Source organism: Dipodomys ordii, unplaced genomic scaffold (genome assembly GCF_000151885.1).
Source record: "Dipodomys ordii isolate 6190 unplaced genomic scaffold, Dord_2.0 Scaffold156, whole genome shotgun sequence".
In the NCBI taxonomy this organism is placed as follows: domain Eukaryota; kingdom Metazoa; phylum Chordata; class Mammalia; order Rodentia; family Heteromyidae; genus Dipodomys; species Dipodomys ordii.
Genome location: NW_012267372.1, coordinates 1,402,260 through 1,419,718, shown reverse-complemented (window position 1 = coordinate 1,419,718; position 17,459 = coordinate 1,402,260). Strand labels below are relative to the sequence as shown.

The window sequence follows — 17,459 nt, the reverse complement described above, 5'->3', positions numbered from 1 at the left end:
GTCCCCGCCGACCCCCTGCGTGGAGGCTGCAACGCGCTGGGGGTCCCCGGGGTCCCCCACGGGCTGGCCAGGCCGGAGGCGCTTTACTACCCGGGTGAGTGGCCCCCCCCTCCGCGGGCCGGGGATGGGGTGGGGGGATTGGAAACCACTGCCTGCCGAGACCCGAGACAGAACCCGGGGCGCAAAGAAACGGGGCTCTGGGGAGCCGGGAGAGTGGAGGTCGAGGTTCCAGGGACACAGGAACAAGAAGATCTGGGAGCCAGGGAGCAGTGACTTGGGTCCCAAGGCACTGGGGGTGGAGGGGATCCCGGGAATAGAGCCCCAGGGGGGTCTCTCATAAGGGAAATTTGGGAGGAGAATCAGAAGTTGGCATCCAGAAACACGGAATTACAAGCTCAGGAGAAGCAGATTAATAGGGTTAGAAACTGGGGTTCCTGGCACCCGGATAATGTGAAGGCAGTTACCCCATAAGAGATGGGTGTTCTCTAAGATATTAGGGGTCTTAAGAGGTGAAAAGTCCCAGGAAGCAAACTATCAGGAGGAGTCGGCATAGGAGAAGATACACTTGGGGTTCTACACACCCCAATATCTGGAAACTCACAGCTTCAAGGACCTAGACAGGGCAAGGGGCGGGAGAGCCAGTGTTCTGGCACCCAGGTGTGTGTCTTCTCCAGTGGTCAGGACTTCCTGTTGGGGGTCACAAGGTTCAGAGTTCCCAGGGGCATTGGGGACCCAAGGAGTTCAGAGATGCTAGGGGGACTGGAGTCCAGAGTATAAAGACCAGCCAGGGGCTGGACACCTGTCACTCTCACCTGTCATCCCAGTAACTCAGGAGGCTGAGATCTGAGGATCACAGTTCAAAGCCAGCCCAGGCAAGCATGTCTGTAAGAGTCTTAGGTCCAATGAGCCAGGTGAAAACGGGAAGTGGAGCTGTGGCTCAAGCAGTAAAGCGCTAGCCTTGAAAGTTGAAGGCCAGCATGCAGGCCCTGAGTTCCAGGCCCAGGACTGGCATGAAAAAAAAAAAAAAATTAAAGACTCGTTGAGCAGTCTCTGAATGGGAGGCCTTAGGATCCCGAGGGCTGACAATGGACATAACTGGGACCCAAATGGACAAGAAGGGGAGCCAGAGAAAGCCAGATTCTCTCTTCTTTATTTTTATTTATTTATCTTTTGCCAGTCCTGGGGCTTGAACTCAGGGCCTGGGCACTGTCCCTGGGCTGCTTTTGCTCAAGGCTAGCACTCTACCACTTGAGCCACAGCACCACTTCTGGCTTTTTCTGTGCATGTGGTACTGAGGAATGGAACCCAGGGCTTCATGCATGCTAAGCAAGCACTCTACCATTGAGCCACATTCCCAGCCTTAATTTTTTTGTTAATTTTCCCCCCTGGTACAGGGATTTGAACTCAGGGTCTGGGCGCTGTCCCTTACTTTTTGTGCTCAAGGCTAGTGCTCTACCACTTGAACCACAACTCCACTACTGGCTCTTTTTTTTTTTTTGATGGTTCATTAGAGATAAGAGTCTTATGGGCTTTCCTGCCAGACCTGGCTTGGAACTGTGATCCTCAGATCTCAGCCTCCTAAGTAGCTGGGATTACAGGTGTGAGCCAACTATGCCTGGCCACTATCTCCTTATGACTTAAAGATGGGTGTGGGGTGGGGGAGGGTTCCCTTTCAGGATCAGCTTATCCTGGTGACTGGGTGACCCGAGAACTGCCCAAGGCAGTGTCCCTAGTGCCCCTAGTTTCTTACTGCCTCAGTGGCCTGTGCCTCTGCCCAGCGGGAGGCCGGCCTCTGCCTCCTCTTCTCATACCCTCGCTAGAACCTGAGCCTTACTTTTCCTATCTGCACAATGGGTGTGTGCAGATCGACAAAGGCCCCTTCTCCCTGACCTGACCAATGAAAGATGGGGGACTTTTCTCTCTCCCCCAACCCACTGAGCCAGCACCTGGTTCATTCCTCAGTTATGTGTCCCCCCCACAAAGCCTGAGTAAACAGGCCCCTGGGGACCTCCGCTGGGTCCCTTCAGAGAACAATGATCAGAATCAGAGTTGGGGGGACAGGGAGGCTCGGCGGAGGGCTGTGGACTGGGATGAGCACTTGGCTTGGTCTTGGGGCTTTAAGGACCTAGTTCGGGGTGGGCTGGAGGCATGGCTCCATTGGTAGCACCTCCATGAGCCAAAGCGCCAGGTACTGAGTTCAAGTCCCGGTCTTGGGCATAATAGTAATAGTAATAGTGGAAAGTGGGTCTGGAAGGAAGGGAGACCCCACTGCAGGAACCAAGGCTCAGACAGGACCTGGCTTCACTCAGCCCCTTTCTGACCTCCTTTCTTCAGGACCATTATTGCCTCTTTATCCCACCCCGACTCTGGGGTCCCCCTTTCCTCTGCTCAACCTGCCTGCACCCTTGTACCCAATGGTGTGTCCTGTGGAACACCCCCTGGCAGCTGACATCGCTGTGGCCACCCGAGCAGATGAAGATGGAGATACGTGAGTGACAAGGGAAGGGGGGAGGGAAGCCAAGATCTCTACCACCCGCCCAGCGGCCAGTCCTGTCCCCACCCCTGAGCCTCAGTTTCCACCTCTGAGAAATGGGCTTCTAAGAACACGCATCTCCTGGGACTGCTTTTGAGGCAGTGGTGCTTGCTTACCCTCTCTCTCCTCTCCCCCTGACTCTCGAACCCAGGCCTTCATGCCTTCTAATCTATTAAGCTATACCCCTGACTCCACATGTTTGTTTGTTTTAGAAAAATAGGAGGCACACATTCCTTGATCACCTTATAGGGTTTGTTTGTTGCTGGTTTCCTGATTTGAACTCAAAACCCCGTGCTCGCTCACGCTGGTGCTCTACAGCCTGAGTCATGTCCCCAGCCTTGCTTTTTGCTGGCTATTATGGGACTAAAGAGTCTCACTAATTTTTCTCCTGGCCTGACTTCCAAGTGTGATATCCTGATGTCAGCCTCCTGAGCAGCCAGGATTACAAGCGTGAGGTACAGCGACCATCTTGATTGATTTGCGTGTGTGCGTGCACGCATGCGCAGATACTCACTGATCCTGAGACTTGAACTCATGAACTCAGAGCCTGGGCGCTGCCTCTGAGCTCACCTAGAACTCTGCACAGGAGACAGTTTAGCTGTGTGCCTGGTGCATAATTGGTGCTCAGAGTCATTCACCTTGGGGATTATTGCCACTCATTGGACATGGGTTTGACTCCTGGCTGGCCACTTTCTTACCCTACCATGCCTCAGTTTCCCTCTCTATGGAAACAGGAACTCTAAGGGTGTGTACCTCTCTGAAATGATGTCTGTAACGCCCTTTCATGGGAATTGGGTTGGGGACTTAAAACCACAGGGAAAGGCGTAGAGACCCATTGGGCTCACCATCCCATGGCCCCAAGCCTCAATTTCCCATTTTACAAACTGGGCCCCATCCCAGCACTTCTCATAATTCAAATTCAGCAGAACGGAGCCTAGCGTAGGCAGTCGGCGCTCAATACTTGACATTGCGCACTGAGACAGAGGAGCCCTGGGTAGCAGTAGGAGAAAGGTAGTTGTCTAAAAGCTTGAACTTGCCGGTGGGTCAGGCACACGCCTGTAATCCAGGCTGTTTGGAAGGCTGAGATCTGAAGATTGAAATTCAAAGCCAGCCTAGGGTAGGAAAGTCCCTGAGACCCTTATCTCCAGTGAACCATCAGAAATCCACTAGCCTTGAGCAGAACACGCTAAGGAACAGCATCCAGGCCCTGAGTTCAAGTCCCAGGACCGAGGCTCGTGTGTGCGCGTGCGCGCGCGCACACACACACACACACACACACACACACACACACACACACAGAGCTATAGTTCTGGATGCCTCCTCTGGGCTCTTATGAAGCAGGTGTCGCTCCGGGTCAGCCTCAGGAGGGACTGGTCAGTTGTCTTGGAAGCAGGGTGCAGGCCCTCAGCCTTCTCGCTTTGTTCCCTGTAGCCCCCCCTTCCCTCCCCCCACCCCAACACAAACACTTGTGTCTCAGCTGCCTGCCGGGGAAATCCCTTCTGGGGGAACTTGACCGCAGCCAGCTGCTTACCCCACGTCAGCACCCCAGCACCCTCCCTCCCCAACTCCCTCCAACCTTAACCCCTTCTACTGGGGCCCAGACTTTACCGGAAAGGACAGCCACCAGCCCTGCTTCACACAGGGAGGGCTGCTAAGTCTGACTCCCCAAAACAAAGCAAAGTTCTACAGGCTACACTTCAGAGTCCTTAGTAAGACAGCCAGAGCCACGCCAGTGGTTCACGCCTGTAATCCCAGCTACTCAGGAGGCTGAGATCTGTGGATGGTAGTTCAAAGCCAGTCAGGGCAGGAAAGTCCATGAGACTCTTCTCTCCAAGGAACTGCCAAAAATGAGCCAGAAGTGGAGCTATGGTTCAAGGGGTAGAGGGCCAGCCATGAACAGAAAAGCTCAGGGACAGCAGCTGGGTCCTGAATTCAAACCCGGGGACAAAAGAGAGAAAGACTGGACTGGGAAGATGGCTCAGTGGCAGAGTGCTTGCCTTGCATGCATGAGGCCCTGGGTTCGATTCCTCAGTGCCATATACATAAGCAGAAAAAGCCAGAAGTGGTGGTGTGGCTCAAGTGGTAAAGTGCTCGCCTTGAGCTGAAGAGCTGAGGGACAGCGCCCAGGCAGAGTTCAGGCCCAACGACTGACCAAAAAAAAAAAGAGAGAGAGACAGAGACACAGAGAGACAGACAGAGAGAGAATTGTGGAGATGTGGAGGTGTAGGAAGCTTGATCTGATCCCAAAGAAATTAGGGACAGGAGAATTAGAAACTGAAGTCTTCCAAGAGATGAGGCCCATGACTCTGAGTTGGGGTGCTGTACGTATTTTGGGGAACAGGAGAAGGGACCGGCTGCAGGACCTGGCTCCATAAAAGCCTTAGGGGAAGAAGCCAGCTCCATTCCTTTGCAGAACCTTGAACTCAGTACCTGGGCCTCACAAAACACGGTAAATCACACAGTGATACCCAGAGACTGTGGGGCTCAGTTGAGGGGGGGGGCGGTGGTGTCCATCTCCTCCCACCCACCCCCACCCAGGGTGGAGAACTCTTCACACACACATACACACCCATCCTAGTTGAAGGTGGAAATTGGGGTTGTAAGGTGGGGGTGTCAGGGTAGATCCCCCAAGGGACCAGCTTCCCTCCCCCGGGAGCAGGAAGCGCAGCCCCGCCCGGCCGGCTGTTACTGGAAGTCCAGGGCTGGGCCTCCCCTCCCTCCCCACTTCCTCCAGCCCCGCCCCACCCCTGCAGCCCTGGCGTTTATGGGAACTCGCGCCGGCTGGGTTTCTCTGAAATCCTTCACTGCACTGCCCTGGCTTAACCCCGCCCGGGGAGGGACCTAGGCCAGAATCCAGAGAGATTCAGGGGGAGGTAGTGGGGGCTGGGGGGGGGGCCGCCCTGGCCCAGGGCCAGACCCACCCCAACATTCTCTATTTAAATCGGGTTGGCTTTGAGAGTCACCTGCTTAATCTGTCCTGGCACGTGGCCTGCTGCGGTGTTTCACCGAAGGGAAGGGGGGAGGGCTCATCGAGTCATGTGATTTGGCCCTAGATGGCACTATAGGGGTGTTTGCAAGTGGATTTTGGCCCCTCCAAGCCCCTCCCTCATGGGAGACACCCCAGGATTTCCCTCCACTCCTCCTCAGAATCAGCTGGGACGCTAGCTCCTATTACATAGTTGGGAGTCAAAGTCTTGGCAAGGCATTGGGGTGCTGCGCTCTGTCCCCCCTCTCTAACACCCCATCCCCAGATTGGGGTACCTTGGAAAGTGAGGGCTCACTGAGAGTCTGGCTCCCAACAGTCAGCAGTCTACAAGGGAGAAGAAAGCAGGTCTGGGCAGCTGGCCTTCCCTCCCCCCTCCCATTCCCCACCCTCTCATCCCCAGACAATATAGAAGTTGGGGTGTCTTTTGGCCTTGAGTCAGGAGGCTGGAGCCATCTGAGAGCTGATCAATCCCTGCTCTCATCGGTCCATCGGTCCATCAGCTCTCTTCCCCTCAGCTTGTTTGACAGCCCATGACCCCAGAAGCTAGGAGAATGTCTACTTTAAGGCCAGATGCAGTGGCTGCCACGGTAATCCAAGCTATTCCAGCTACAGATGAGGAAGATAAGGCTTTGAGGTCAACTTGAGCATAATCCCATGTCAACAAAAGAGCTGAGTATGGTGAAGCGTGCCTGTCATCTCTACTGTTGAAGGCATAAATAGGAAGATCGCAGTCCAGATTAGCCCAGGCAAAAATTGGGACACCCCATCTGACAAATAGCTAAAGCAGAAAGGATTATGGGTATGGCTCTAGGGGTAGGCCACCTACCTAGCACTTGTGAGGCCCTAAATTCAAATCATAGTACTGCCAATTAAGGAAAAAAGAAAAGTCCTGGGGCTGGGAAGGTGGCTCAGTGGTAGAGCGCTTGCCTTGCATGCCTGAGGCCCTGGGTTCGATTCCTCAGCACCACATAAGCAAAAAGCCGGAAGTGGCGCTGTGGCTCAAGTGGTAGAGCGCTAGCCTTGAGCTGAAGAGCTGAGGGACAGCACCCAGGCCGAGTTCAAGCCCCACGACTGGACCCAAAAAAAAAGAAAAAAAAGAAAAGTCCTTCAATCTAGACTCCCTGTTCCAGAGCAGTGATACCCCCACACCCCAGTTCTGTGCAGACAGCATGAGTTCAATTGGAGGCTGGACTTAAATCAGCTACCAGAGAGCTTGAGACTCCTACCCTCCCACAAGTTACAATAGGAGGAGAGCTTGGCCCAGAGAGAGTGGGGTGGGAGCTTGGCCACTCAGCACCAGCAGAGCATCAGCTGCCCACCAGAGACTGGGCATGAGGGAAACCTGGCCCTGGTGCAGCTACAACTATATCAGGAGACCTAAGCATAGGAGACAGCCAGTGCAAACGCCCTGGGGCACAGTGTGAAAGGGTCCTTTTAGCTGCTCTTTCTGTCCCCAGCTGGCCGAGAAGGGTGTAGTAAGGAGGAAGGGGAGATTGGAATGTTCTAGAAGGCTGCAAGTGTGGCTATACCAGAGCAAAGGCCAGCAGAGGTAGGCTTCCCAAGCACCCCAGGCCTCATCAATGTTAATTCTGCCACCATAGGGGGGGGAGGGAGGACCGCTAATATCTATGGTGGTCCCTGCCCTGTCCTTCAGGCCTCTCCACATCGCCGTGGCCCAAGAGAATCTTCCAGCTGTGCACCGGCTGATCAGACTTTTCCAGCATGGAGGCCGGGAGCTTGATGTCTACAACCACCTTCGCCAGGTGAGGGGGGCTGGAGGGAGCTGGACTTGGGGGCCTAGTGGGTGGTACCCGAGAATCTGCCTTCAGAAACAGAGGCTGTGGCTCAAGCGGCAGAGGTCCAGCTTTGGGCATAAAAAGCCAAGCCCAAGATGGAGGCCATGAGTTCAAGGACTCATTCCCCTAGTTTAAAAACAAAAACAGTCCACAGACTCCTGTTTCCCTATGGCCTTGCCCTCTCACTGGTGCTCTACCATTTGGCCCATGCCTCCAAGCATCTCGAAGGCTTTCCTGACCAGGTTGACTTAGAAGAGCCTGGATCCTCCAGGTCTCAGCCTCCAGAGTAGCTAGGTGAGCCACCAGCGCCCAGCTTGGGCCCTGGTCCTTAAATGTGAGGAAGCAGCTTCCCCCCTCCTCCTCCCCCCCACTCCCTCAGGCAGGGTTGGGGTGCAAGACACCGGCCCCTCACAATCACCCTCCCGCAGACGCCGCTCCACTTGGCTGTCATTACCACATTACCCACCGTCGTCCAGCTCCTGGTGACCGCCGGGGCCAGCCCCATGGCGCTGGATCGCCATGGCCAGACGGCAGCCCACCTAGCGTGCGAGCACCGCAGCCCGACCTGCCTGCGGGCCCTGCTGGACAGCGCGGCCCCGGGCACGGTGGACCTGGAGGCCCGCAATTACGACGGTGAGTCCCGCACTTGCAGCCTGGGGTGGGGCGGGCGGTCCTGACACCGAGGAACCGGGCTTGACCGCGGCTCCTCCTCCCCCAGGGCTCACCGCCCTGCACGTGGCGGTGAACACCGGTTGCCCGGAGACGGTGCTGCTTTTGCTGGAGCACGGGGCCGACATTGATGCAGTGGTGAGCCAGCCGAGAGCAGGGAGAGGGCGGGGCCCGCGCATGGGGGCGGGGCCGGGGTGGGCGTGGTCGGTGTAGAAGCGCACCTGTGGGTGGGGCTTGGATTGTCTAATGGGATCCCCGTAAGTAATCATAGTGGGGCGTGGCCAGAGGCGGGGTTGGTGGGGAAGCTCGCCTCGGTGGGCAGGGCTTGGAGTATCCAATGGGATCCAGACCAGAGGCGGGGCTGTTGAGCGCCGCCTTGGTGGGCGGAGCTTGGAGCATCCAATGGGATCCTAGTGGGGCGTGGCCCGTAGGGAAGCACGCCTAGTGAGTGGAGCTTGGAGTGCCCAATGGAATCCAGGCTGGACTGAGCTGTGGGTAGTGGTGATGGGGCGTGGCAAAGGGCGCAGTCCTAAGGAGACACGCCCTCGAGGGGCGGGGATTAGAGTAGCCAATGGGATTCGTCCTGGATCCAGCCTCTGGATGCCCCGGGGAGTTTTGCATCCAGTGTAGAGTGATTCCAAGATCTCTCCTCCCGCCGCAGGACATTAAGAGCGGCCGCTCCCCGCTCATCCACGCGGTGGAAAACAACACCCTGAGCATGGTGCAGCTGCTGCTGCAGGTGGGTGCGGCCCCGGCCCTTGGCTCCTCCCCAACCCCTTCTGATGCCCACGCAGCTGTCATCCGGATCCCCCCTCCTCCTCCTCCCCTCCCTCCCCCCCCCACCCCCGCTTCCACATCCAGCTTGGTCTCATGCTAGGAGTCCGATTTCATTCTCTCTCTGCTGCCAACTTGGCCAGGAGCCCCTGCCGTTCATCCTCGGTCCCTTCCAAGGCCACGCCCGGCCCTGCGATGGCCCCACGCTGGCCTTCTGCCCCGACTCCATCCGTGATCCCTTCTCACCCCTCCCCTACCTAGATCACAAACCACCCTATCTAGTTCTGGTCCCTGTGTGTGTGTCTGTGTGTGCCGGTCCTGGGGCTTGAACTCAGAGCTCTGTTCCTTAGCTCTGCCGCTTGAGCCTCACCTCCACTTCCAGCTTTTTGATGGTTAGCTCATAGGGGCTGGCTTTGAACTTCGATCTCAACCTCCTGAGTGGCTAGAATGACAAGTTTGAGCCGCCAGCTCTGGTACCTTTATTTGAGAAAGGATCTTGCCGAGTAATTCGAGGCTGGCCTCAAACTGGCGATCCTCCTGCCTCAGCCTCCCGAATGCTAGGATCACAGGCGAGTGCTACTACTAAGCCCAACATAGCTTCCGTCTTTCTAAGACACACACGTCCTCGACCTGATCTGGCTCTGCTCCAAGCCTGGTCGCCGCATGTGATGCGGACCCCAGCCCCACAGCTCTTCCCAAGCCCCTCACTCTGGCCCCACCCCGCCCGCAGCATGGCGCCAACGTGAATGCGCAGATGTACTCCGGCAGCTCGGCTCTGCACTCGGCGTCCGGCCGCGGGCTCCTGCCGCTGGTGCGCACGCTGGTCCGCAGCGGAGCCGACAGCGGCCTCAAGAACTGTCACAACGACACACCGCTCATGGTGGCGCGCAGCCGTCGGGTGAGCCTGGGCGCCTGGGGTGGGGGGCGCTGGGGGTCCGGATCGTGGCGCATGGGCGGGGTGGGCCCGGCCTGGGCAGCGCGCCCCGGGGGCAGGGGACAGGGGGGTCTGCGGGCTGCTGACCAGTGACCTGGCAACAGAGCATGGGGGGGGGAAGTGGAAGGGGAAGCGCGATGTGAGACCTAGAGATGGGGAAACTGAGGCAGGAAGAAAGATAAGAGAGGGTAGGGGAGGTGAAAATATGATCCAAGTACATTACATGCACGGGTGAAAATAGTATAATACAGTCAGGCACTGGGGGATCATGCCTGTCATCCCAGGTACTCGGGAAGCTGAGATCTGAGGATCGTGGTTGGAAGCCAGCCTGGGCAAGAAGGACTATGAGACTTTGGGGGAGGGGGGTTTTGAACTGAGGGCCTGGGCGCTGTCTCTGAGCCTCTCTATGCTCAAGGCTAGCACTCTACCGGTTGAGCCGCAGTGCCACTTCCAGTTTTTGAGTGGTTCATTGGAGATAAGAGTCTCACAGGGTCTTTTCTGCCCAGGCTGGCTTCAAAACATGGTCCTCAGATCTCAGCCTCCTGAGTCACTAAGATGACAGGTGTGAGCCACCTGCCCGATGCTCTATGAGCCTCTTATCTCCAATTAACCACCATAAAAAAAAAAGCCAGAAGCTGGGCGCTGGTGGCTCACGCCTGTAATCCTAGCTACTCAGGAGGCTGAGATCTGAGGATTGCGGTTCAAAGCCAGCCCAGGCAGGAGAGACTGTGAGACTCCTATCTCCAATAAACCATCAGAAAACTGGAAGTGGCGCTGTAGCTCAAGCGGTAGAGCGCTCGCCTTGAGCTGAAGCGCTGAGGGACAGCGCCCAGGCCCAGAGTTCAAGCCCCACGACCAACAACAACAAAAAAGCCAGAAATGGAGGTGTGGCTTAAGTGGTAGAGCATTAGCTAGCCCTGAGCAAAACCAAACCCTCAGCAACAACACATGGGGCCTTGAGTTCAAGCCCCAGCACTGGCACCAAAAAAGAAATAGAAAAAGAAAATAGAAACAGGAAGAGCTCAAGTGCTAGAGTACCAGCATGGAGTTAGAAAAGCCAAGCAAGAGTACAAGGCCCTGGGCTGGGAAGGTGGCTCAGTGGTAGAGCGCTTGCCTTGCATGCATGAGGCCCTGGGTTCGATTCCTCAGCACCACATACACAGAAAAAGATGGAAGTGGCGCTGTGGCTCAAGCGGTAGAGCGCTAGCCTTGAGCTGAGGAGCTGAGGACAGCACCCAGGCCCAGAGTTCAGGTCCATGACTGGCAAAAAAAAAAAAAAAAGAGTATAAGGCCCTGAGTTCAAGCCCCAGTGCCAACATACACACACACACACACACACACACAGAGAAATGCCTGTCTACCTTCACCTGCTGAGAAGCGGCCCTCCCCTGCATGCCGTGTCCGCTGACCCCTCCATCTACCCCAGGTCATCGATATCCTCAGGGGGAAGGCCACCCGGGCCGCCTCTGGGTCACAGCAGGAACCGTCCCCCGAGCGCAGCGTCACCGCCTCCCCAGAGAGCAGCAGCCGTCTCAGCTCCAATGGTGAGCACCCGCCTGCTCCCCCCTGAACCCCATCGTGGCCTCGCCCTCAACCTCCCCACCTCTCTCTCCCTCCACAGGTCTCCCGTCTGCATCGCCATCCTCCTCGCCCTCCCAGTCTCCCCCCAAGGACATCCCTGGATTCCCTGTGGCTCCCCACAACTTCTTCTTTCCTCCTCCATCTCCACCTACCTTCTTGTCCTTCCCTGGGGTCCTCCGAGGCCCTGGCCGGCCCGTGCCCCCCTCACCAGCCCCGGGAGGCAGCTGAGAGGGATGGGGGGGCAGATCCGGACTTGTGAGGAGCCCCCGCCCCCCCGCAAAGCGGCAAACACTTCTGTAAACTGTGAAGATCTCACTCTGTCCCCCATCTTTGGGAACAAGATTTGCACCAGTGCACATGTCATATCTACCCTGAACCCCATCTTCTGTGCAGATATTACCCCATATCCTCCCCGCCCCAAGGACTTCACCCCTTCATTCTCAGGCACCTGCTACCTGTCTGGCGCCCATCACAGCCCCTCCTAGAACAGGGGAAACAAACCGGGGAGCAAGGGCTCCCCTTGTGCTCTCCCAGGTCTGAGGGAGGAGGACGATGTAAATTATTAGGCATTTTGGTTTGATATCTTTTGTAATAAACTATTTTTGTACCATACACCAGGCTCAGTGGGGCATCTTGTAAGAAAGTCTGGCACAACGGGGTGCCTCTGGCTCACACTTGTAATCCCAGCTACTCAGAAGCCAAGGATCGTGGTTCAAAGCCAGCCTAGGCAGGAAAGTCCCTGAGACTCTTATCTCCAGTGAACCACCAAAAAGCCAGAAATGGAGCTGTGTGTGGTTCAAGTGATAGAGGAACAAAAACAAAAGAGCTCACACACAGGGCATGAGCCCTGAGTTCAAGCCCCATGCTGGGCACTTGAAGAAATAAATAAATATCTCTGGGTGCTTGGGGTGTGTTTGCCCCACATCCGGGTCGCATGGTGCTGTCTGACTCCAAGCATGCTGGGAAATGTAGTTTGATCTCAGAAGCAGCTACCCAGATGAGATGCAGTTCTGTTTCAAAAGGAAGAGGAGAGGTCTGGGGTCTGCCTGACTCAGACTTAAGTGACTTACCACCCCATGTTTCAGTTTCCTCTTTTGCACAAAGGCAATACTTCCCAAGCCCTGAGGAAGAGGAAGATTCAGTGAAGGTGTGAATGCAGATGCTGGACACAGTACTAGTCCTTGTGTGATATGGGGGTGTACATTGGGGAGCTGGGGTGCTGGGCAGTGATACAGGCTGGGGGTGAGGGGCCTCTGTGTGTGAGAAACTGGGGTTTGAGGCTGAACACAGCCTTAACCTTGCACTTACTTCTCTAAAACCGAGGCTCTCGTCCCCTCTGCGTGGAAGTCCCCTCTCGGCCTCCAGACCTCAGGATCTTGGCACAATCTGGCTGCCACACCTTCAGTGACAGTTCATGTCCCTGTTGCCAGTGTCACTGGCTTATTCCACCCTGGAAAACCCAGTGGGCATCGGGCAACTCTTCCAAACTTCCATGTGAAATCTGCCAAACTCATGGTTTTTTTTTTCCTTTTTGTTCCAGCTGGCCTCCAACTTTGATCCTCCTACTTCTGCCTCCCAGTTAGTTGAATAACAAACTTGTATTTTATTTTATTTTGGTCACACCTGGGCACTGTCCCTGAGCTCCTTTTGCTCAAGGCTAGTGCTCTACCGCTTGAGCCACAGCACCACTTCTGGCCTTTTCTGTTTATCTGGTACTGAGGAATCAAATCCAGGGCTTCATGCACACTAGGCAAGCACTCTACCACTAAGCTACATTCCCAGCCCTGTATTTTATTTTTTTAGTATAGCTATTCTAGAACCCATGATCCTCCCATCTCCTGTGTGAGCCACTATGATTGGCTTTTTTTTAAAATAGTATCTCACAGTGAGCACCAGTGGCTCACACTTGTAATAGTGGCTACTCAGGAGTTGACCTGGAGTATCAAGGTTCAAAGCCAGCCCAGAAAGAAAATTTCACAAGACTCTATCTCTAATTACCCAGGAAAAGCCCATTTGGAAGTATAGCTCTAGTAGTCAAGCACCAGGTATAAACAAAATCAAGAGTGTGAAGCCCTGAATTCAAGTCCTGGTACAGGACAGGCATACAAAAAATGTTATGCCAGCATTGCAATAGATATTGTTTTGTCAGTCATGGGGCTTGAACTCGGCCTGGGCGCTGTCCCTCAGCTCTTCAGCTAAAGGCTAGCACTCTACCACTTGAGCCACAACTGCACTTCCAGTTTTCTGAGTGGTTTATTGGAGATAAGAGTCTCACAGACTTTCCTGCCCAGGCTGGCTTTGAACTGAGATCCTCAGATCTCAGCCTCCTGAGTAGCTAGGATTAAAGGCATGAGCCACAGGCGCCCAGCCCAATAGATGTTTTTAAGAACATGAGACCTGCCAGGCAGCCAGTGGCATATTACCGACTCTCAGGTAGTCCCAGCTGCCTCTGTTTGACAGGAAAGGAAACTGAGGCCTAGAGCAGAAAGAAACTGAACTTTGTATCTATAGGTCCTGGATTTCATGATTTCCCCATAACCAAACTAATCAAATTGATCACATCATGTCCCTCTGTCACCACGCAGAGGGAGTGTCTAGCATCCTCTCTAGGACCTTCCTGACACCAGAATCTAATCACAAGAGGTGTCAGTGGCTCACGCCTATAAGCCTAGCTACTCAGGAGGCTGAGATCTGAGGATCGCAGTTCAAAACCAGCCTGGAAAGTCTGTGAGACTCTTATCTCCAATGAACCACCAGAAAACCAGAAGTGGCACTGGGGCTCTAGTGGTAGAGCGTTTGCTTGAGCTGAAGAGCCAAGGGACAGTGCTCAGGCCCAGAGTTCAAGCCCCACGACTGACAAAAAAAAAAAAAAAAAGAGTCTGTAACTTCCAAAACAGTCAAGTTCAAGATACACACACAAAGACAGATGTGATCCTCACTACTCAGAAGGCTGAGATCTGAGGATCCTGGTTTGAAGCCAGCTGGGGCAAAAAAAAAGTCCCTGGGACTCTTATCACCAGTGTATCACCAAAAAGCCAGAAGTGGAGCTGCGCCTGACGTGGTAGAGAGCCAGCTTTGAGTGAAAAAGCTCAGGGACAACACCCTGAGTTTAAGCATAAGTACTGCACACACACAAAAACAATAAAAAGCAACACACAACCTCGGGTTTGGTGTTCTTTGTTTTTAAGTCTAATTTTCAGTTTTGTGCTTGTAAGTTTCTAAGTCTGCACGCATCGCTGGTCAGAGCTGGGAGATGAGGTTGCTCCCTGGACACAGCTGAATTGAGGTCTAGGGGGATGTGGTCAAGGCCGGGGGTGTGGCCAGAGTCTGGGGGCGTGGCCTTGCCTGGAGGCGTGGCACAGTCTGGAGCCTCAAAGACTTAGCGCTCCAGGGCGGAGGAAAAATTTGTGCTCCGAGCGCCCTCTTGTGGTTAGCCCAAGGAGACTTAACTTTTTAAGTGTCTGGTTTCCACTTTTCTTAAAAAAACAGATTGAGATCGAATGCAAACACCACACGTTTTACCTAAAGTGTACAACTCACCGCTTCATATGCTTCAAGAATTATGGAATCATCACCAGAAACTCTGTGTGTGTGTGTGTGTGTGTGTGTGTGTGTGTGTGTGCCGGTCCTGGAACTTGAACTCAGGGCCTGGGCTCTGTCTCTGAGCTTTTTTCCTCAAGGGTGGTGCGCTACCACTTGAATCACAGTTCCACTTGCAGCTCTTTGGTGGCTCATTGATGATAAAAGTCTCAACAGAGTTTTCTGCCTGGGCAGGCTTCAAACCACCATCCTCAGACCTCAGCCTCCTGAGTAGTTAGGATTACAGGCATGAGACCCAATGCCTGACTTAACCTGGGGATTTTTTTGTTTATTTTTTTCCAGTCCTGTGTTTGAACTCTGGGCCAGGGCACTGTCCCTGAGCTACTTTTGCTCAAGGCTAGCACTCTACCACTTGAGTACAGTCACACTTGTGGCTTTTTCTGTGTAAGTGGTACTGAGAAATGGAACCCAGGGCTTCGTGCACGCTAGGCAAGCACTCTACAGCTAAGCCACCTTTCCAGCTCTGTTTTGTTTTTGTTTTTTTAACTTTCTGCTTCAAGTGACAAAGCCTGAGGAGTCCTGTGTTTTAATGCAAACAGACTCAACGCTCTGTGATACAAAATACAACTCACAGAAACATCAGTCCAGCAAGGACACCAAACCAAACAGTAGATTTCAGGCGTGTGAATTTATATTACATTTTGCTTCATATGTAAGCGAATCTTCCCACCATAATAGATGCTGAGCACTGACACTTAATGCTCAGGTGATGAATGCTGCTTGTATCTTGGTTTCTCATTCCAAACAGCCACAATGGCTAAGTTATCAATATTGTCTCAGTTTAAAAATATGTGCCAGAGCCGGGCGCTGGTGGCTCACGCCTGTAATCCTAGCTATTCAGGAGGCTGAGATCTGAGGATCACAGTTCAAAGCCAGCCCAGGCAAGAAAGATCGTGAGACTCCTATCTCCAATAAACCACCAGAAAACCGGAAGTGGCGCTGTAGCTCAAATGGTAGAGCGCTTGCCTTGAGCTGAAGAGCTGAAGGCCTCAGAGTTCAAGCCCCACGACCGACAAAAAAAAAAAAAAAAAATGTGTGCCAGAGGCTGGTGGCTCACGCCTGTAATACTAGCTACTCAGGAGGCTGAGATCTGAGGATCACGGTTCAAAGCCAACCCACCCAGGAAAGTCTGTGAGAATCTTATCTCCAATAAACCACTACGAAAACCCAAAGTGGCGCTGTGGCTCAAGTGGCAGAGCGCTCGCCTTGAGCTGAAGAGCTGAGGGACAGAGCCCAGGCCCAGAGTTCAAGACCCACGACTGACAAAAAAAAAAAAAAAAAGCATGCCAGGCACCTAATAGAACAAAGATCTACAATCCAGGCAGCTGCAAACAACAGACATTTATTGGCTGTAGTACTGGAGGTTGGGAACTCAAATCAAGGCCTCAGCTCTCTCCTAGCTGTCTCCCAACTCACCATCCTCCTGCCCTCAGCCTCCTGAATGCCGAGATTACAGGTGTGCGTCACCATGCCCAACCCAAACGTTCATTTTCTGTAAGGACATCCTTAGATATCAAGCCTAATGAATCACATCCTCAAAGACCCTGTTTGCAAATATGGTTGTGGAAGTGGCAGGCGAGGCCCATTCCACTCATCCTCACACTTTATGACTCATGCTTCTACTATTCAGCCCCACTGCTGACTTGAGGCCCTGTGGGAAGACCACAATTCATTCATTCCATCTTCCAGTGGGCAAACCTATTTCCTTCCTTCTCTCCATTTCCATCCAACAAGACTGAAATGAATATCCCCGTTAAGTCTCTTTAGAGCAGCATTCTATGAACTTCCAAACGTGACCCATTAGTGGGGTTTGAGGTCCATTTCGTGGGTTGCACACACGATTCTTTCATTAATGAAACCTGAAACTGGGCAAAAGATATTAATGTGTATACTTGTAGCCAAGATAATGGCTAGGATGTAAAATGTTTGTTTCAAGTGTCTCTATCTGGGGAATGGGCATGGTAGCCCACACCTGTAATATCAGCATTTGAGACACTGACTCAGGAAAATCGAAAATTCAAGGCCAGCCTGTGATACCTACCAGATCATGTCTCAAATGGAAAAGAAAAAAACAAGTTTATAGTGGCACAGCACTGATGGCTAACTCCTACAAACCTAGTTTAGAAAACTGAGATCTGAGGATTAGGTTCGAAACCAGCCCAGGCCGAAAAGGCTGTGAAACTCTTATTCCAATTTATCCCCAAAATAAGTAGTGGGCAGTGGAGGTGTAACTTGAATGGTAGGAAACAAAAACAAAGACAGTTAAAGGACAGCGCCTAGCTCCTGAGTTCAAGCCTCAGTATCGACGCAAAAATAAAGAATAAGAATAAAAACAAAACCAGTGAACAAATGCGCATAGAATCTGACACACAGGACCTAACATAACAGCTCTTACTGGCACGAGCTCACATTTGTGATTGAGTCCCGGTGCTGTTCCAGGTACAAATGAGTGAATAAACTATTATTGTCTGATTTGCAACTCTCCAGGTATGCGCATATATGTGCGCCTAGAAGGTCTCCTTGGGCGAGGCTAGAAGGGGGTGGGGCTGACAGGGGCGGGGCCCGGGAGGGGCGGGGCCCGGGAGG

The 17,459-nt window shown here is 53.6% G+C and overlaps 2 protein-coding genes across 2 annotated transcripts in view; both read left to right on the top strand.

Annotated features, from left to right (window-relative positions):
- The window catches only part of Bcl3 (B-cell CLL/lymphoma 3), an 18,001-nt gene extending 6,116 nt beyond the window's left edge, over positions 1 to 11,885 (top strand). Inside the window, exons 3-11 of the mRNA XM_013032599.1 lie at positions 4 to 94; positions 2,335 to 2,488; positions 7,174 to 7,282; positions 7,744 to 7,948; positions 8,034 to 8,122; positions 8,646 to 8,723; positions 9,489 to 9,656; positions 11,119 to 11,236; positions 11,314 to 11,885. Coding sequence (XP_012888053.1) covers positions 4 to 94; positions 2,335 to 2,488; positions 7,174 to 7,282; positions 7,744 to 7,948; positions 8,034 to 8,122; positions 8,646 to 8,723; positions 9,489 to 9,656; positions 11,119 to 11,236; positions 11,314 to 11,501 — 1,200 coding nt within the window. The 3' untranslated portion in view covers positions 11,502 to 11,885. The remainder of the gene's footprint in view (positions 1 to 3; positions 95 to 2,334; positions 2,489 to 7,173; positions 7,283 to 7,743; positions 7,949 to 8,033; positions 8,123 to 8,645; positions 8,724 to 9,488; positions 9,657 to 11,118; positions 11,237 to 11,313) is intronic.
- Positions 11,886 to 16,341: 4,456 nt separating this feature from the next.
- Cblc (Cbl proto-oncogene C, E3 ubiquitin protein ligase) overlaps positions 16,342 to 17,459 on the top strand; it is a 13,847-nt gene continuing 12,729 nt past the window's right edge. The window contains exon 1 of the mRNA XM_013032598.1: positions 16,342 to 16,367. Coding sequence (XP_012888052.1) covers positions 16,342 to 16,367 — 26 coding nt within the window. The remainder of the gene's footprint in view (positions 16,368 to 17,459) is intronic.